This window comes from Sebastes umbrosus, chromosome 19 (assembly GCF_015220745.1).
Source record: "Sebastes umbrosus isolate fSebUmb1 chromosome 19, fSebUmb1.pri, whole genome shotgun sequence".
NCBI classification, from domain to species: Eukaryota; Metazoa; Chordata; class Actinopteri; order Perciformes; family Sebastidae; genus Sebastes; species Sebastes umbrosus.
The window spans coordinates 27582086-27603599 of record NC_051287.1 but is presented as its reverse complement, the minus strand read 5'-3'; the positions used below and the strand labels follow the sequence as shown (position 1 = coordinate 27603599).

Sequence of the window (21514 nt, the reverse complement as noted above, 5' to 3'; positions counted from 1 at the left end):
GATAGAATAGTTCCAATAATGCATCTTTTGGTCTTTGTTGTTGTTGTCGTCCTTGTTTTTAATGTTTATCAGGATAAATGTATTTATAAATTGTTCTTGAAACTGTGTGTCAAATTACACAAATATGTGTGTCAAGGGGATCAATAGTTTATTTTGAAAGATTGACCGGATGTCCCTTCTCTAAATGCGTCCGTCTTGACCCCGACGGTACCAAGTGTCCCAGTGAGCCAATCTGTACCGGAGAATAGGAGGAGCGGCCCGGCGGACAGTACGGTAGCCTTCTGGCTCGGATAGTCGGATAGTCGGATAGTCGGATAGTTGTCTTTCTCTGGATCTAGAGCCACAGACTGACTCCGGGATGCCTTCTAATGTACAAGGTACTGACTACTGACTGAGAGGACAGCGGACTGCTCTGTCTGCTGGGCAGCAGGTTCATCAGTGTTAGCCACATAAAGCTTCTTTGAGTCTTTACTACAGAGCATCAGCAGGCCGACCCGGCTACCGGCTACCGGTTACCGGTTACCGTTAACGTACCAAGCTGAGCCTCTGTCGGTGTTAACTAGCTTGCTGTTAAAATAACGTGCTGTTCTGTTTCCAGGAGGGAAAGCCTTCGGACTGTTGAAGGAGCAGCAGCGGTCCAAACTGGAGGAGATCAACAAGGTAACACACGGTGTCTTTATGAGCACTGAGCGGCTCGAACGGCAGCTCTAACGGCGGCTCTAACGGCAGCTCTAACGGCAGATCTAACGGCGGCTCTAACGGCAGCTCTAACGGCAGATCTAACGGCAGATCTAACGGCGGCTCTAACGGCAGCTCGAACGGCAGATCTAACGGCGGCTCTAACGGCAGCTCTAACGGCAGATCTAACGGCGGCTCTAACGGCAGCTCGAACGGCAGATCTAACGGCGGCTCTAACGGCAGCTCTAAATGCAGCTCTAACGGCGGCTCTAACGGCAGATCTAACGGCAGCTCTAACGGCAGATCTAACGGCGGCTCTAACGGCAGCTCTAACGGCAGCTCTAAATGCAGCTCTAACGGCGGCTCTAACGGCAGCTCTAACGGCAGATCTAACGGCAGCTCTAACGGCAGATCTAACGGCGGCTCTAACGGCAGCTCTAACGGCAGCTCTAAATGCAGCTCTAGCTGGGGGATTCAATGGAACGAGCAGCACACACTTGACCTGACCTGGCATTGGCCTGCTTTCTGAACACTGATGAGTGAAGGCAGTTACATTGACCCGTCTCAGTAGAGCGCTGCTATAACAATGAACCTGTCTCAGTATAGAATGCTGCTATAATAAGGAATCCCCTGAGTTGGAGTGGACCACAGCGATGCTGTTGATGCTGTTGATGCTGTTGATGCATGTATTGATCTGTCCCTGCAGCAGTCTCGTGGCACTTGTTGAATGGCTGCATGCTGTCACACACATGTCCGAGTATTTCCCTTCTGACCCGATCACATGGATCTGTGTGTCCCGGGTAAACGCATGTGAAGCGTGTGTTGTGTCTCCTCTGCTGGTGTCTGGAAGGGAGCAGGTGCCTGACTGAGCTCTTTGTCTCTCATCAGGCCTCCTCGCCTGGTCAGAAAAGCCTGTAGATAGCTCTGGAGCTCCCTCAGATTAACTCCATGTCTGGATAATCTCTGTTTCCCTCCTTTACTGTGGCTGGGTCATCTCATGACAACAGGGTCAACATGTCTGTGCACAAACACTCTGTGTGAGAGATTGATCTAGCTTTTTGATATCCCTCATTTGTTCATTAGAGAAATGAGCCATAATTCCTAAGCGGCTAGGTCTAAAAATAACAGTTGTGCTGTGATTAAATCCTGGCTTTTATACACTGACATCCATTACATTACATTAACTTGGGTGCATTTGCACAAGTGGATCCTGTGGGATGAAACTTCCAATCCTAGTAAAGTTATGTATCTATAGGATACTTATTCATCTATGGAAATCTCATCTAGGGCTGCAACTAATAATTATTTTCATCGTTGATTAATCTCTTGATTATTTTCTTGGTTGTTTGCTCTATAAAATAAAAAAGTTGTTTGCACAAATCAAAGATATTCAGTTTACTGTCATAGAGGAGTAAAGAAACCAGAAAATATTCACATTCAAGAAGCTGGAATCAGAGAATTTTGACTTTTTTTTTCTTAAAGAATTACTCAAACCGATTAATCAGTTATCAAAATAGTTGCGGATTAATTTGATAGTTGACAACTAATCGTGTAATCAGTGCAGCTCTAATCTCATCTGATCAAATAAGTCAAATAATTGATTGACAGACAATTAAAGCTTCAGTAGGCAGAATGTTTTTGGCATCATTGGACAAAAATCCCATAACAACCTTTGAGCATATTGTAATTCAAGTGTTCTGAGAGAAAACTAGACTTCTGCTCCTCCTCATGGCTCTGTTTTCAGGCTTTAGAACATCTAGCCCGTGATGGGAGACTTTGACCAATCACAGGTCATTTCATTGAGAGAGAGAGCATTCCTAATGGCTGTGCTCCGGTTATGTGAAACTTTCTCATTTACAGCTAACCGTGCACTACAAGATGATTCTGAGAACATGTGAGGAGAGAAATAGACATTAATGTAACAGAATATTGATTCATATTTGATCAGCTCTGCCTAGTTTGACCGTTTGGTCGGAGTTCAGAGTGATTGACAGCCGGCTCTCTTAGACAGCAGCTGGACAGCAGACCTCAGATCAGCTCTTACTGCTTGTTTTCCTCCGGTCTGTGAAATCTTGCAGATGCCGTTAGGAGCACCGGAGGACACATGATTTTTTTTTTCTTTTCAGATTTCCTGTTTCATGTACTACTGTCACGATATAGCGACCATTTTATAAAAATAACTTTTTTTAATCATATTTGCTCCAATCTCGCCTACTTCAGCTTTAAGCTTCATATGTTCCAGTTTTGTTTAGTTTTTTTTATCTTGTATGATATTAAACAGAATATCTTGAGGTTAGTTGGACAAAACCATCCATTTTAAAGGAACAGTGTGTAGCATTTTGGTTGATCTATTAGCTGAAATGTAATATAATATTCATAACTACTTTTTCATTAGTGTATAATCATCTGAAACTAAGAATGGTTGTGTTTCCGGTAGCTTAGAATGAGTCCTTCATGTCTACATAGGGAGCAGGTCCTCTTCACGCAGTCCTCCATGTTGCTCCTCCATGTTTCTACAGTAGCCCAGAACAGACAAACCAAACTCTCTAGAGAGAGACTTTCGGGTTTTTACGTTACCTGAAGGTCACGCTTGTGAATCTGCGGTAACGTGAGCCGCCGAGTGTAAAACCGTGGTAGCGCCTGTTCTATAACCGCTTATCCTATTCAGGGTTCAGCCCGGGGGGCCTGGAGCCGATCCCAGCTGACAATAGGTGAAGGCGGGGTACACCCTAGACAGGTCACCAGACTATCACAGGGCTGACACATAGAGACAGACAACCATTCACACCTATGGGACATTTAGAGTCAACAATGAACCTAACCTGCATGAAACCGGAGAACCCGGAGAAAACCCACGCTAACACGGGGAGAACATACAGAATCCACCGGGTTTGAACCATATCAGGCAAAACAATTTGCTAATAATTTCAATAATGAAAAGAATCGTTAGTTGCTGCCATAAAATACTTACAAAATGTGAACCTTCAGCAGAGGAGATCCAGTAGCCTATACTCTGTATTCGACCGCTGTATTGTGAAACATTCTTTGTAGAGATAAAACTAGCACTAGCACTGCACTTGTTCAGATATCCTTGCATACTTGTTAGACACACTGTGGCTGTGAGAGGACATTCCTGTATGGTTGCAGCAGTGAGTGCAGCGTGGCTGAGTCAGGCGTCCCTGATAAACATCCAGTTGTGGTGTTTATCCTCTTCGCCCTTAATTACAAGCTTGACAGACACATAGAGGTCAACGCAGAGAACAACCTCGCTCTCTGTCTCTCTTGCTCTCTCCTCTTTCTGCGTAGATTGAAGCTGACTCCACATGCGTCATTATAATTTCATTAGAATAGCTCCCTTCAGGCTCTTTCCTTTACACCCTTGTGAGGTGTTCCACTTAATGAACACAGTGATAAGTGATGCCAATGCAGGGGGAAGAACATCTTAAGATTGTGAGTCATCATTCTGAAGTCGGAAGTTTCTGACACATTTGATAGAACACAATCAGATTAATGTGCTTAATCGATTCACCTATGCATCGTGATTTTTAAATCATTTTTTTTAATGCCAGAATGGATATATTTGCTTCATTTGAGTCTATGTGGAGGTAGAAGGAAGTTACCGCTTTTAATTGTTGTAGTCTGTGACGTCATATCCGTTCCGTAACCGTCAACCAAAACAAACCGTAGCGAGCCGGAACAAGAAGGTCTAAACCGTTGGAGGGTCAGCGTGGATACGACCTGCACCCTCCATGTTAAATCCAAGCGTGGTAAACACTACACATCCAGTAAAGGATGGAAACTCTTTGGGTTTCACACATTGACAGGAAAGCAGAGCTAGACATCACGGCTAAAGCTGCACGCTAACTCTGTCACGGACAGGAAACGTTATCGTATCGAGGTAACGTTGCGTTCGAGCTGGCCGTCGCTCTCGTCTCTGTGGTCAAACGGGCCGACGCTACGACTGTAGAGCACCCAGATACTGACATTTGTGTTCTCTGCATTGAAACGGCCCCGATGGAGCTGACCATGGATGGATAAAGAGAACGGATCACAATGGATCGCAATACATATCGAATCGGCACCTAAGTATTGTGAACAGGAGATAGGTACATCCTCCCAGCCCTTCTAATTGTGCGACATGTACTTCTTTCCTCTTTGATTATATACTGGAACTTTCTTATCAAAGTATGAAAAGCTGATTTAAGGTGTTTAAGTCAAACTTGTAGAGCTTGTTTTTTCTGATCACCCTCACACTCCTCTTCCTCCTTGTGCAGGAATACCTGGAAGACCAGAAATACAGGGATGAAGAGGACCTGGCCGAAAAATTGGAAGGTCTCAAAAGTAAGTGAATCCAGTCCTCCCCTCACTAGTTTCAGTATCTGCAAGTATGTGGATGTCTTTGTGAGGGTATGTTCCTTGTTCCTTTTTCCTGGCTTTTGTCTCAGCCTCAGTATTTTGTTTGTTGTTTGTTTGTTACCAATCTACACACACACACACACACACACACACACACACACACACACCACACACGAGTCTTCAGAATGTTATTTTTCTCTCTGGGAAACAGACTGCTGAGATTTGAGAGGGGTTTGCAGGGCCAAGTCCTCCGTGGCCTTGGAGGAATGTGCTGGGGCGTTCCTCTGCTTGTTGTTCTAATATTCAGAACTATGCTGGGTAAACTCATAGCTCCTGGGAATAGGAAAACATTAACTGCTGCTAGGAGCTAATTACGGGAACACAATGCAATGATTTGCCAAAGAACTCCTCCCATTGCTCTGATATTACACATGTATGCTCTGGGTGCATGTAGACTATTTTGTCTTCTGACTGAGTTTTTTATATGTGAGTTTTTCCATGCAGAATAACATAAGGCAGTTTAGGGGGCATATGCCTTGAAATGAGAAACATGCTCCAGTGTCCTACTTCCAATCTGTGCTTGCTGGAGGAAATAGAGCAGTAATATATAAACAGAAAAGGGACCCGACACCCAGGTCCTGAGAGGATCGCTGTTTTTTCTTTCTATCTTTACTATTCTGTTTCCATACCGTCCCAGTGACCCAGAGGTCAGTATCTAAACTAGGACTGACTATGGCTGGGTACACACTACACGAGAATCCAGCTGATTTTGGGCGTGATCCCCCCCCCCCCATTCAGGACAATCGTCAACAAAGCCCAGATGTTTGATGGTTCCAAAGATGATCTTGCTAGATATTCCTGTGGTGTGAGGTATGTTAGAGTTTCAGTAGGCAACAGGTTTTTGGCATCATTGGACAAAAATTCCTGTTTGTTCTAAACAAAAATGGCGGCTCCTGAAGAGGTTAGCAAAGCTGCGATAGCATTAGTTCTATCAGAACGGGAGAGTATTTCTTCATTGAAAGAGGAGCAAAGAACGGCGCTGAAGGCTTTTCTCAATGGAAAAGATGTTTTCATTCTTCTCCCAACTGGCTCCGGTGAAGAGTTTGATTGACATGCATTTAGCATGTAGTCACTACCGGACACGTGATGTTTTTTTGTGTGGAAGGGTCGGCGTGAGAGAGCATGTTCATTTACTTCTCTAAATCCCCAACATGGAGTATTGACTTCTATATGTCAGTATCAAGTCAGTGTTCACAGCATAGTATATGGGCTTCAAAAAGTCAAATTGGTTTAGGGAACGATCAAGTTGTTATGAGAATAGATAGAACTGACTGCTGCAATGAAGCTTTATCTGCTCTTAGGGTTCTGAAAGTGTTGGGAAACTCTTTGTTTATCTGTTGCTGGGGCAGGAGAAGACATCATCAACTATCTTATCAGCAAGGTGGTTTTTTACAATGGAAAAGCCCCTCAAATGATAGCTGCCCAGGTGGTTGGTAGTCAAACTCACCATCAAACAACTCAAATTAAAATCAAATTTAAATCATGGACCTCTTTAGGAACGTCAAAGAGAAGCAAAAAAAAAGTCATAGTTATGTCAGAAAATGGCTGCCTTCATAAGTTGATGGCACTGTCTCTTTGTCACATCCGTTGCTAAAGGAATGTAGGTCAGGAGGAGGATACACTACAGACTGGAGTTTTGTTCAGTTGGCTGCAGATGATCAACAGGCTGCCCTACGACAAGTGGCCCACTCAAGTGTGTGTGTGTGTGTGTGTGTGTGTGTGTGTGCAGTGCGCGTGCGTGTGTGGAGGCCCCCTTCCCAGAGTTTAGGAACAGGGTTAGCATTGTCCCGTCCCACTCCCCATGGGTTCACACAGTTAACACAGTCCTCTTTTTCTCTTCCCCCCAACACACACACAGCTTCCACTGTGGGACATAAATAGCAAGTGTAATCTGACTAAAGTGCTCTTCTGGACAAAAGAAAAATGGTTAAATTTAGGGGGAAGCTTTGTTTTTTCATAGCAGTAGCGTGTTAATAAGAATGCAGTAGTTAATATTTACTAGTGCTGCCTAGAGGATGATGATTTGAATCATCAGTCGAAAAGCCCCCGAGTCGCATTTGTCAGTCAAACATTTATTTTGTCGTTGAACACAGACTAACGCAGGATAACAGCATGGCAGGGTGTGAACTTCTTCAAACCAAGTCTCGCCTTATAATCACCTCCAAATGAACTGGTGGAAACAGAGAAATTGAAACGGAGGGCAGAGCAGAGGAGTGAATAACACATTCTCATGATTGTTGGTAAGGTGTATTAAAGAAAATAACACCAGTAATAATAAACATATAATATCTATTGATAAGGAACAGATTGAATCACAAGCACATGACAAATTAAAATACCAGAGTCAAACCCTAAAAGGAAAATATATATATACTTGGAAAAGAAAGTTTGGAAACTTGTGTTTGGTGGATTATTTCTCTGTTGTTACAATGCTAATGGTCCATTGTATTTTACATCGTTGGAAAGCCTGTTTATTTACCTTCACAATGATGTCCAACTTGTAAGGATCATGCATTTGGTGGATGAGCAGCACAGCTGATTATGTGGGGAGCGCCCAAGAAAAAATGTTCCAAAATACTCTGCCAATGGTAAACAGTGTTTTCTCCTGTTGGGATTGACTCTTGTTTTGAGTTGTTTTGGTGGATTGGATGATTGAACTCTCTATCAGTAACAAGGAACAAAACAAGACTATTGATTCATTTAATACACCGTCAGGAGCCTCAGTAGCGCTGGAAGATCCATACGCAGCCACAACAGCCTGGCACCTCCTCCTCATGCTGGTCACCAACCTGGTCACACGTTGCTGTGGGATGGCGTTCCATTCCTCAACAGGATTGGTGTGCAGGTCAGGCAACGAGGTTGTGTGGTCACTCCTAACACGTACAGCACGCCCAAGCTGATCCACAAGTGTTGAATTGGGTTGAGGTGTGGACTCTTGGCAGGCCGTTCCATTCTCTCTACTCCCACATTGTGGAGGTAGTCTGTGATAACCCTGGCTCTGTGGGGGTGAGCGTTGTTTCTTGGAGGATGAAGTTAGGTCCCAGATTGTGGAGATATGGGATCGCCACTGGCTGCAGAATCTCATCCCGATATCTCACTGCATTGAGATGGCCTTCAATGATGACAAGCCTTGTTTTGCCAGTGAGGGAGATGCTGCCCAACACCATGACACTGCCCCCACCAAAAGCTGTTACTCCATCGGTTCAACAATCAGCATAGCGTTCTCCACGTCGTCTCCATACTTTGACCCTGCCATCCAACTTTGGCAGACAGAACCTGGACTCATCACTGAACATGACATTCCCCCACATGTTCAGGTTCCATTGTCTGTGTTGTCGACACCAGCGCAAACGGGCCCTGACGGTGAAGGGCAGTCATTGCAGGCTTCCTGGTAGCCTTATGAGAATACACTGTTTACCATTGGCAGAGCATTTTGGCAAATTTTTCTTGTGCGCTACCCACATAATCAGCTGTGTTGCTCATCCCACAAATGCATGATCCTTACAAGTTGGACATCATTGTGAAGGTAAATAAACAGGCTTTCCAACCATGTAAAATACAATGACCATTAGCATTGTAACAACAGAGAAATAATCCACCAAACACAAGTTTATGAACTTTTTTTTCCCAGTTTATAAAAAACATTGTTATTTGGAGTTTGATAGTCGGACACGATATCAAATCCATGTATTGTCAAAACTATTTAGGTTTTGCCTGCAACCAACAATTTAAAGGTTCTCTATACGATATCCAGAGCATTAATATAGCATCAAACAAATATTGTCTATGTAAAGATATAGAGGAGTAATGTCTACCTGAGCAGAGAATGAAGTCTCTCTCTCCTGTGTGTGTTGTAATAAGAGCTTCTCCATGCTTTGTTGACATAGCCGGGCTGGCCGCGCGTTTTTTTTAGTGCATGTGAGCGTGCCCCACTGGCTAGCTCTCGGCTGCCAATCTGCACTGCTCTCACACGGCGGTTACAACTGATAACACCGTCCCGACCGACGACACCGTTGCGGATGAATAGCACTCACCCTCTAGTTCCCCCCCAGGTAACACTGTTAGCTCTGTCAGCACTGTTGCTGTTGTTTTCACTGTTAGCACTGTTAGCAACATTAGCTGCAAGCCGCCGGCTCAGCTGTCGCCATGTTGAGAGCCGTGTGGAAACAATGGAAATGCTCAATTAGCAATTAGCACCTTTTGAAGGGACTGTTTGTAAGAATCAGAAATGCTTATTAACAGCGACACCTGTGACCGTTAAGTCAACGAAAGTCACGTCCTGTTGCTCGTGCTTGTGCTCGCTCTACATAGACATGAAACGAGCATCACTCAACACAGTGAGGAGACACACGTCAGCTAAAAGCACAATATCACTCTATATTTCAGCTGCTTGGCAGTAATGTTAGCTGACCAGACGAAGGTCTCTCCATGAATCAAATGCTGATCCTAGTGTTGGCTTTTCCTGCCTCAGCCTCCGACCGCGGCCGGAGGGAACAGGGGAGACGCCGGAGTTTTGGTCGGAGACAATAACGTTTCTCTCTGCGGAGCCCCGTCACTTCACAAGACACGGGAAACCTCTGTTGGTCTGGAGGAGCTGCAGCAGTTATTTCTGCACAAACGTCCACTGTACATTCACTAGATATTCTCAGAGCTAAACTAACTCTTCTGCAGTGTGGAGTGAGCAGGATGCACGTGAGGTGGAGCGAGAGAGAGAAGGAGCGCGGTGTGTGAGTGAAGGCAGGCAGAGGAGCAGAGGAGCAGAGCACAGCAGAGACTCCGGTCATGGAGACCAAAGCTACGGTCTCCCCGCGTCCTCCGACCGCGGGCCAACACTGTTTAACAGACGGCTTCACTAGATACAACCAAGAGGTTTTGGTGCTTCACTGTAGTGGGACACCGACCCACAATGATTTATACGTGTAAGAAGTCAAAACAGTCCCTTTAATGTAAGGTTAAATAACTTCATATTTAAAACTAAAGCTCATAAATTACAATAGTATCATAACTCGAATTTGCATGATCGATATTTGCCATTAAAGGAATAGTTTGACATTTAGGGAAATATGCTCATTCTTAAAAAGTGTGAGGTGATAATATCTATAATGCTATCATATCTGTTTGTTATTTGTTTTGAACCTTCAGACAGAACAAGGCGAGCTGTTGCCCCCCTGCTTCTAGTCTTTATGCTTAGTTACGCTAACTGTCTCCTGGCTTCAGGTTCATATTTATCGGAGGTGTATCGATCTTCTCATCTAACTTTCAGAAAGAAAGAGAGAAAGCATATTATTATAAATGTTACATTTTTCCTTTAAGCTAAATGATTGCTTGTACTGTACATTGCTCTTTGCTAATAAAAACACTTTGTTTGTGAGTGATGAGTTTGCTGTACTAAAGGTACAAAACAGCTCCAAATACTTCTGCTGAAACTGAAAACTAAGTAGCTATACAGTTAATAAGTGTGGGATTTGTGTTGGCAAGCATCAGTTGTTTGTCTGCATGTTGTCAGGCCAGAAGGACCACATTTCATTTGAAGTGAGTGACTGTGAGGGAAAAACTCTGTTAATCCAAGCTTCACAATCTGCAGCCCAAGCGTCTTTGTTTTCCTTCATGATTGCTGCGTTTGAACTTTAAATTCTCTTTTAACTTCCTGACCCTCTCGCTTTAATCCGTCTCAGATGTCAACCCCACTCATTTGCCCTTTGCCTGCTTTCACTGAGACTTTCAAAACACAGAAACACACCTGTCATTATCAGCTTTCCTTTTGCCAGGTCAGCTGTCAGCAGAGTGTGAGATAGTGAGATCACTGGACAGTGTATGTTAACACAGTTTTGCTGACATGTAAGATGCCAGCTGGGGATTGGTGTTTGTTCAAATGTTGCTGTAGGGGATGTGGTGTGTTAGCTCTTACTAATAATTACTTGTGTGTGTTTGTTTTGCAGATAAATATTCTGAGTTTGACCTGAATGACCAAGGAGAGATCGGTGAGTAACAGTAGCATTAAAACACCAACTGCACCCCGCATAGCAACTGTCAGCTGACCCATGAGGGAGCAGTAATTAATACTCTGACCAGTGTGAGCACAGGGCTTCAACAGGCTCATGTGTCATGTTTGCGTCCTTTACGTAAAGTGAGACCTACTGTACACCAGTGTGAAAGGTCTGGAGCAGATGATAGGCGAACTGGAGTGTGGGAGTCAGACAGCAGGTCTGGTGTCTGTCTGCAGGTCCTGAAGAAGCTGCTAATTGTCCTTTATGTCAACTTCGGTTGTTGGCGACAAAACAGATGGCACCACTGTGGTCCAGTCTGAAATATCTCAACTACTGAATGGATTGCCTTGAAATTTGGTAAAATATCCATGCTGTCCAGAGGATGAATTTGAAGGACTTTGATGATCCTTAAAGGTACGAAGTTTGAGGTTTTATATAATTCTGTAGCTTCCCAGTGGCGTGGCTTATGTATTCAAATCCGACATTCAAAATTTTGGGTCATAGAACGTATGGTTTAGCAATTAAAATGCTATTTCCTTCTAAAAACGTTTTCCCATGTGACCTGACGTAGGTTTCTGCATGATGACTCTGCTACATGTATGGTGCTCCTGCGTCACAAAGTCACACAATTACACAAACAAACTAACGGATGGATGCAGCGGTAGACCAACAACTTCCTGTGTTCTGCGAGGTCAAATGACTGTTTTGTGAATGTAGTCTGGTGGCTTTGAAGAGAGCGATATACGTCTTCAGTTCCCCGTCGGAAGGGGCTGTCTGATGGAAAGATAAAGCGGTGAAATATTCTAAATATAGTTTACACTTAAACTGATATTGATATTTTTTTACACAGCTAAAATACCTTTTTCTGCTGCTCCCGTCCACAGCCGCTTTACCTCGCCGTCAGACCCTTTCCAATGGGGAACTGAAGCTGCTATATCGCTGTCTTCAAAGCCCCAGACTACTTTCACAAGAGCAGTGATTTTACCCTGACAGAATACAGAAGCATACATACAACCCCACTTCAAATATCCAAACTAACCCTTTCAGTTATTTCCACAAATTAGCACAGCTGACTGTGACTCAGCTAGTGCTAGCGTTTCGCATTATTCAGAACCTTATTGATTAGCTTACTTTGGTAACCGTCACTGCTTTTTGCTAAGGGCTGAAGTGGACATTTCCATTTGAAAAAAACCCCCAGAAAAGAATGCAGACCTGGAGAACGCCCCTAACTTTTCATCTAGTGCTATCATCAGCATTTGAATTGTCCATTTTTTTTGTTTTTCAACCAAATAACTTCAAAACTATTGATATTCCATCAGCATCAGCTACTTTTTTAGTAGCGATGAAGTCCTCGGTCCTCTATTAGTGTTTGCAGCTCCAAACACAGCGGATCCTCCCATAATGCACTCAAATCAACTATTAGAACCTATCTGCCTCCTAAACGCTCCCATCCTTCAAACCCCACACCTTCGTTATGTAACGCAGGCTTTCTGTTGAAAAATGTTCGGTCCCAGCTGACAGAACTCATCAGAGTATCTTTTCAGACTTTGGAAGGCTCCTCAGAGCACATAAGACGTCATACAGCTGTTTTCACAGGCTGAGTCGTGGTCCTTGTGATGAGTGAACTGAATATATGTGACCTTTTAAATGCGTTCGAGATACATGAAAATAAGCATTTAGACCAGGTATGGGGCAAACTACGGCGAGTTATACGGCCCGTTGGGCTTTTTTCATATTTCTCTAGGCTAAGCACGGATCTGGATTGTGTATTGTACCTTCTCTCAGATATGATGGGTCTGAGCTGATGATGGAGAAGCTGGGGGTGCCCAAGACCCACTTGGAGTTGAAAAAAATGATTGTTGAGGTGACGGGCGGCGGCAGCAGCAACACTATCAACTACAGGGACTTTGTCAAGATGATGCTGGGCAAGCGTTCAGCTGTGCTCAAAACTGTAAGTAAACCACCGTGGATGTTTTTACATACAGAGGTAGTTGTGTGTGTGTGTGTGTGTGTGTATGCGTGCGTGCCTAACCTGCGTGCCTGTGTGCGTGAGTGTGTTCATGTGTCTGAGAGGGAGGATATGAATGCGTGTGCTGTGTCAGCCAATTGTTTCCCTCCTTCAGTAGGGGGTTCTGGGATGACTAGCAATGATGTCACTACCCACATGCTGCATTAGTCGTTAATCTCCATGGCAACCAAACCCCATCTATGTAGCCTATCCATAGTCAACCCATCCTTATCCTTAGCTGGGATCATGTGCTTAGGTAACTGATTATTAGGCTGATTAACCACCGACTGTCACGCAGCAGGACTGACAAAACGTCCGAACACATCAGATTCTGTCAACAAATTCGGCTTTTACAATATAAATTATTTCTTTCAAATGTTAGATTTATTTTCAATGGTCTCTGGTGGATAAGGTGACACATTTCCTGCTATTCTAAACCGGGTTAGTGTAGCAGTGTAAGCCTTTTTAAAGCAGTCTTGTAGCGGGGTCAGACTGCAGGAGAAAGAGGTGTATTGGCTGCTGCATGTCAGCTCTGCTGGACTAAGCTGGTTTGGACCCTTTTAGTAGACAAATCCTCATAATCCCAAAAACACCAAGCACAGAAAACGCATAACTTTTCCTCCTTTGCCCTCAAACCATTTTTTCGAAAGTGTAACCCATAATCCCCCAGCCGCTGTCTATAAATACCTCATTCCCTACCAGCCTCACTTGACCACTTGGTAGCGTTCTAGTAAGATTGTTTGTAATGACTTTCACCAGGATAACGGATATATCAGTGATCACCAATGAGAAAAGTCAAGCCTTTTTTGAACATTTAAAGCATGTAAACATGGTTATGGATGCTAATTTTGAAAAATTTTTCTATCAATAACTGACCCTTGTAACCGATTATTAACCGTTAACCAACAAGATTGTGACGCTCATGCAGCGGTTGTACCAGCTGCAGTGTAGGAGCGCAACAGACAACTGAGTCTCCAGTTCACCGTCCGGGAGCTTAAGTGGCAGTAGGCAACAATATTTTGGCATAATTTGGCAAAAATTCCATAATACCTTTCAGCATATTGTAATTCAAGTGATCTGAGAGAAGACTACACCTCTGCACCTCCTCATGGCTCTGTTTACAGGCTTTAGAAAATCTTGCCCGTGACGGCAGACTTTGGACCAATCACAGGGCATTTCAGAGAGAGCGTTCCTATTGGCTGTTCCACAAAGGAGATGCGCGTTCACGTCTGGTCTCTGCAGATAGTGAAAGCCTCGGTCAATGGCGGAACAACCTACTGGAAAGCTTGCTATTCCAGCATTGGCAGCAACTGCCTACACCTCAAGAACCACCAAAAAAAAGAAGACAGACTTTCAAAAAGACAGTCCAAACTGTTGATGTCGTTAGAAGGTAAATGTGTAGCTCGCTGCGGTAGCCTCCTCAGATGTAGCGAGCACGTCTGAAGCGCGTGCATATGCCCTTTCTCGTGTGGGGGGAGGGTCTTCAGACAGAGAGGGGAGAGCGGAGAGAGGAGAGGAGAGGAGAGAGCAGCTCGAGGGGATGCAGGATTTTGCGTTTTCCGGATTTCTACGCACTGCAGCTTTAACTAGCAGCTACGATGCTGCGGTTCACTGTCTCCAGTTCATCGTCCGGGAGTGTTAACTTAGCAGCTACGATGCTGCGTTCACTGTCTCCAGTTCACCGTCCGGGAGCGTTAACTTAGCAGCTACGATGCTGCGTTCACTGTCTCCAGTTCACTACAACTCCTCCGCTCCGCTCAAGCGAGCCAGAGACCGGAGCCAACTTCCTGTATCCTGCAACTCTGGCTCCTCCTCTTAAGGTGGGCTGTTAAGGTGATCAGCTTTTCTCCTTAAAGTGACGAGCCGCTCCTCTGAGCTGCTCAGCTTTTTAATCAATTATTAACATTTCTTTTAAACCGTTTTAACCGAAAGCGTTAATCGGTTAAAATGATTAATGTGGGTTAACGGTTAAACGGTTAATTATTAACCTCCTAAAACATGTTCTAGTAGAAACCCCAAATACAAGTATGCATCTGAAAACTAAGTATAATAGGTCCCCTTTAACACATTGACCTAAACAGTTCATGTGAGTGAGCTTCTATTGGCTACCAACATGTGCATACATATTCAATGATGTGATTAAGAGAGGACACTTTGGTCACAGGGTGCATGGTATCTACCTACAGTACATAGAGTATCTTGCTGTTTCTTACTACTGCTCCCAACCCTCTGATGAAGACAAAGGTCTACAACGCCTCTCTTGTGTTTTGAGTGGTTTTGTCTCCAGAGAGAGGAGAGGGGAGGGAGAGGTTGAGGGTACAATGAGCTCTAGAAAAGTGTTATTCGGAGCATTTGGCACGACAACAATCGATGTAGTTACAATCAGAGGAAAATGATTGAGGTCAGGCTCTGTGATTTGGGCCCAGTTTGTGAAAGCTCTTTGAATAAAGTTACTATAATGCTGTGTTCAGACCAAAGGGAAGCAAATGTCCGCCTCTGTGCTACTGCAGTATAACCTCAAATAAACAGACTGTGCTGTGATTTCATTGCAATAAACAGATCAAAAGGATGCTGAAATGTCAACATAATGATGCCGATTGTAAAGTCTGAATTCATGCTTTATCAAGTCAGTCAGCCAGGCGACAAGCAAACCAACTTTTAAAAATGCTTGTTTTCTGATTGGATTCAGCGTCAGGCTATGCTAACATTGTAGCTGCTCTGTCAGCACTCAACATAACATCACTCCAGGCATAAATACGGCAGCATCGCTGCTATAAACGGATCAACAGGATGCCGAAATAACGACATAATGATGCTGATAGTAAAGTCTGAATTCATGCTTTGTGAAGTCTGTCAGCAAGGCGACAATCAAAGAACTTTTAAAAGTCTTGTTTTGTGAATGGAGTTTGGATGGATCAGTGCCAGGCTATGCTGCTGCTCCGTCAACACTCAACATAAAGTCATCTAGTCAGGCAGAAATACGCTGATAGGCTTCCGTGACACATCGTCACGCAGATTCCCAGCTCAAGTTGAAATACTTCAACTGGTTAGTTGGTAAGTAGCAACAGTTGTTGGGCATCTTGACTACAACATTTAGGATTTACATAAATCAAAATTCCACTTTTTACCATGTAATGAAGATAATCGCAGGGCTCTCTCTGTATTCACCTAATACCACTGTAAGTGCATATTTTCAGTCTTTTGTACAGATGAAACAGGTACCTGGTGGACAGTCTATGGTATGTACACAATAACAATATTAAGTCAGCCTGTCACTTATCTATTAGGCTAATCTGCTCTATGTAGACAGAAGAGCTTCATGTGGCAATATGCTGAAATCATACATAGTCATGATTACAATATTAATGGAGACAGTCACAAAAAATGTATGTATAATGAATAATGTATTTACAAAAAGAAGATATTTGCCTTGCTATTTGGACATATCTTGAGTAGTTGATGACTGTTAGGGGTGAGCTGACCTTCATGCAGCTTTGGGCAGCAGCAGATATCAGTAGTGTGAGAGGGAGTGGTTGCCAGAGAGATGTGCAGAGTTTGAGTTGCTGAGTGCCGCGTTTGGTCGTCGGGATCATTGCTCCTTATGAGCTTTGTGGAGCTTTGCAGAGTTTTCCAAAAAGAGGAAATTAAAGACAGGCATTGGCTCTGAATAGCTGCTGTCAGACCGCTCACGTCTGCTGGTGTACGGTCGAAACCACTGATTCCCCTCACTCCCCTTTGGTGGTTTCCTTCATTCCTTTCCTTTCACTCAGCGCTCAGCCAGGCTCATAGCCCGACTGTAAACTGGTGATTATCCCTCTCACTCACACCTCCTGCTTGTCTTGTTCACCTCCTTACACTCTTTTACTGCCTTCTGTCTTCCTAAGTTACATTGGACTTTCTTTATGCCTCTCTCTACAGTGCCAGTCTCCCCGTCTCCATCTCGGCCTGTTTAAATTTCATTTGATTGAAACAAGTTTAGTGGATGAATCCATTAGTCAACTGACGAAAATGTAATATTTTGATAATCAATCAATTCATGTAACTTTTCAAGCAAAAATATCAAAAAATGACCTTGTTGCAGTTTTCTCATTGTGAAGAGTGGCTGCTTGTCTTTCTCTCATGTGTTTAGTAAGACTGATATTAAGACAAAAACAAGCTATATGAAGACATCAACTTGGGCTTTAGGAAACTGTAACAGGCCTTATTCATTTTCTGACATTTTATACAGTAGACCAAACAATTAGTTTATGAATTGAGAAAATAATCTGTATATAAATTAGAATAAACCTCGTTGTAGCCCTTATTTAACACACACGCCAAACACATACAATAGAGATTGCAATGCATATTAACTGCTGCATTTTTACACATTTTAATGCATGAGATTTTTTAATTTATTTTTGTATTTCATTAGCCACAACATCTATATGGATCATGTCTAGAAGGTAACACACAAATTGCGAAACTCTTGCGGTGGTGGTTAAGGTCAAGGCCCTGACCTCCAATAGTTAAGGTTACGATAGGTCGTTGGGCAGCGTGTCTCACAATGGTTTTTGCAAGTTTGTGCTCCTTTTTTGCAATTTGCGTGTTACCTTCTAGACACGATCATCTATATGACATAGCCATGGTCTAATCTAAATATCCTATAATACTGTGCATAGTCAATGCTGCTGTGTAGTGGTCACACAGGGTCCATATCATTGGTTTACGTATCCTGTGTCACTACGAAGACATATTTGTTACGCCAAAGGAACCATGAAGTTTTCTCTAAAGTATTCAACTAGACTCTCTATAACAACCAACTCATCCACCCTGCACCGCCCACAACTACTACACTACATCCCAGAGAAATACATAGCACAGCTTAGCAACCACCAAGCAATGCTGCTCCAAATATTAATAGCAACAACGCCAGCAAAAACCTGGTCCAACCAAGTGGATCCTGCAGCATGCATAATGTACATGGTTTATTACTATTCTGTTTTGTTCTGAGTGGATTCCCCCCCCCCCCCCCCCCCCCCCCCTCACTGATCAGTTTTGCCCAAGTTTTTAAGACAAGGGCTCATGCATGCTCATGTTCATCACAATCAATAACATTATCATTATTTGGTGTGCTGTGTATTGGAACAAAGCTTCTAGTAATAGTTTTGAATTTTCAATTAGTTTTTATTTTATTTTAGGTTTGACTTTTTGATTGATTTGACTTTAGTTGTTTTCAGTGTTGCTAGTTTTAGTTTAGTTTCAGTTTTTCAGAAAGGTTTAGTTTTTATATATTTAGTTTTGTCAGGCCATAATGTCTCAGAAGTATATAGCTATATACATACAGTAGAAAATACATTGTAAGACTGTGGGAATGTCCACCACTTTGGTGAAACAATTGTGGACGTCTTCTGGAATGTCAAGTCTGTTCAAAATGTGTGGATCAATGTCATGAGAGTTGACAGAAAGTCTCTTTTTTTGGTAGTGATATATTATAGTAAAAAAAAAACTAAAACCGAAATCAATTTGTTAGTTTTTATCTAATATTTATAAAATATGTAATCAGGCCAATATCATTTCAGTTTAGTTTTTAATGAATATCGTTTTATTTAGTTTCAGTGTACTCAAAATATTTTGATCATTTTAGTTTCAGTTTTAGTTTACTATAATAACCCTGATGCAGATATATCAGTATTTGTGTTTATGGTAGCTGATAAGTAGAGAAATGCCAAAGTAGGTTTGAGGTCATTTAGAAACGGTGTCACCAGAGAGAAGGTCTACATGTTGGCCTCCAAAATGTATTGCTTATTTTGAAACACAATGAATTTGACTTGTTTTGCTCTCTCTCTCTCTCCTCTCTCTCTCTCTCTCTCTCTCTCTCTCTCTCTCGTCTCTCTCTCTCCCCACATACACACACACAGAGTCTTAATCTTTGAGGACAAAGCCAACGGCGCTGCCTGCAAACCAGACGGACCCCCTCCAAAGCGGGACATTGCTAGCCTGCCTTAAGCTAGGCCGTCAGCCTCCCAGCCTGCTGGTGAAGCAGAGGAACCATGGGCGTTCTCTTTAACATGTGGAGTGTTGTATTAGTGTGGGACCAGTGATGGAGGATGTTCTGTTGTGATATACGATGTGTGCAAGGGTGTTTGTTATTCAGAAAGACTGAGCCCACAACTCACTACATGATGGACTGTGAATATTATCATTCATCTTTTTTTCCTTTAATTGAAATGTAGCATCGGTAGTTGAACATGTAATCTGCTAGATAAATTCCATTTTGTAGTGAGTGTTTCATGGTTCTATTTTAAGGGGAAGACATCTAAATTCTCCAGAGGTTGTTTTTTCCCTTCTTTGATTCTTCATTTAGCGAGAGGAGGATGCTTTTGGAGAAGCACAAGGAAAAGAAGCAGTTTTCCCAACACATTTTTGCACTGTCCTCTCAGTGGGTTCAGATGGATTCTTGCCAGGCTAATCTTGGTCAGCGTCTCGCTTTAGATCAGGTGCCAGAGATTACAGGCCCAGCCCATTTCCTCTGGGTCAAAGTCATCAGCCGTTGGGCCAAAATACTGATCTGGAATCAGTAACTAGGTTATCATGGCCACCTTTTGATCTGAAAAGCATGTTTTTGTAGATGTTCTGCTCTGCGTTTTTTAATCTCAACTGTGTGAGTGAATAAGAGATCATGTTGACGCATGGACGTTCAGTTTCGTATGTGGCTTGAATAACAGCAGAATCTGTAAGGTTAAGCACATGTTAGTTTTGGAAGGCGTGTGATTTACCACACAAGCGTAACAAATGTACATAATATACTCCACACCGTACAATCATATTCTTTCCAAGTGCCTCAACATGCAGATACTGTAGAGCTTAAACACAGCGACTGAGAAGGGGGAGTGCACACGAGTGTTCAGTTCCAGCAGTCTTCTTAGCTTACTAATTCCAGAAAAAAGGTGAACTAATGTTTGTTATTTGGTGAGATAGTTTTCGATGATGTGTGATGGGATTATATTGGATCTGGTGTTTCCACAACAATTCTGACTGAGTGACGTTCACAAGTGGTGGCTTTTTAAATGTATTTTATTCCTTTTTCTTACCATTTTTTTACGTCACCGCAAGCGTTTAAACCTGTTTGTTGGGTGATTTGACTGTTTAGGTTACGCTATACTTCATACATGTGTTATTAGTTTCTCTTTGTCTTGGATTCACCCTCCCCTCCCCCACATGTTTTCCATCAGCTAACCAGCCCTCTCTGGGTTCATTGTCCTGTGAATTCTGTAATGTGTGCCTCCTCTACTCACGCTACTTACTGTGAATTTGGTACTTGTAGTATTTTTAACCCACTTAACATGTTTTGAAAACTCTTCTTTGTTTCCAGTCTGATAGGTACATTAACATTTTAATGTTGTTAAGATGCACATTGTTTGCAGACACCAAAGGAAGTTAAAATATTCTTACACGACTTGGCCTGTTAATTGTTTATGGCTGTAATGGAGAGCTCTTTTTAAACTCTGGACCTAATTTTGACCTGGGGTGAATAATAAGTTTAATAGGTATAAGAATAGTGTTTAATTGTGGTTATTATTTCACTTGTGAACACCAGTGTTTGTTCAGAACACATTTCCACTCTTCTGTTTATAGCAGGAGATTGACGTACTAGATGGAGAGGGAGATTTAGTCACATTAATGCCTTTAATGCAGCCCATTGTGTTGTATATGAAGGTGAGTGGCGTGTTTTGGCTATCAGTGCTGATGAACATAAAGGTGAACCTTGTGCATTATTCATTTTGCAATTGAGAAAATCTCAGTTTTGCATGATCCATCGTCCTCATTCATTCACAGGGAAGACATAAATAGTGTGTGAATCTTTGGATGTGACAACAGGTTATAATAATGCTTTCATTCCATATTTGTCCTCATGAACTTTTGCTAAATGTACGTGCAGCTGTGTGCAGACAGACTCTGGAGCAATAAATGTTTTTCATGAAAAAGTCAATAGCTGCCCAGTGCAAACAGTCACTTGTTTGATTTTCTGTATGTTAAAGGGCATTCATATTCCATGTCATTGAGAGAGCAGGTGCCTGCGTTGGAATAGTGTAAGCAACACTTTAATAAGCGTGCTAACAGGCGGTCCATTAGGATTATAATAAGCACTTCTGTAATTCAAATGATCACCGTTTGCATGTAATAAGTACCAGAGCTTACTGTATGGAGGCACAGTGGAAGAAATGTTGGACGGTGGGATCCTCATGTAAGGCAAATAGAACATCCAAGCTAATGATGATGACAATATTAAGTTTAATATTATCTGCTGTGTTTTCCACAGTTGGCGACATCAAATGTATTTTGCACCCTCAGACTTTCAGAGTTGTTCTTTACCATTTCACTCTATCGCTCAAAAGAATATCTGTTTTCTGTATAATGACCTCAGTCGCGTCCTGTGTCAAGC

At 42.8% G+C, this 21514-nt stretch overlaps 1 protein-coding gene across 1 annotated transcript; it reads left to right on the top strand.

Moving 5' to 3' along the window:
- Positions 1–145: 145 nt before the first annotated feature.
- aif1l (allograft inflammatory factor 1-like) lies at positions 146–21061 on the top strand. Its single transcript, XM_037753005.1, is given in 7 exon segments — positions 146–377; positions 599–660; positions 4953–5019; positions 11034–11075; positions 12867–12881; positions 12884–13032; positions 18990–21061. Coding segments are annotated over 7 exon segments (369 nt in total). The 5' UTR covers positions 146–358; the 3' UTR covers positions 19005–21061.
- The last annotated feature ends 453 nt before the right edge of the window (positions 21062–21514 follow it).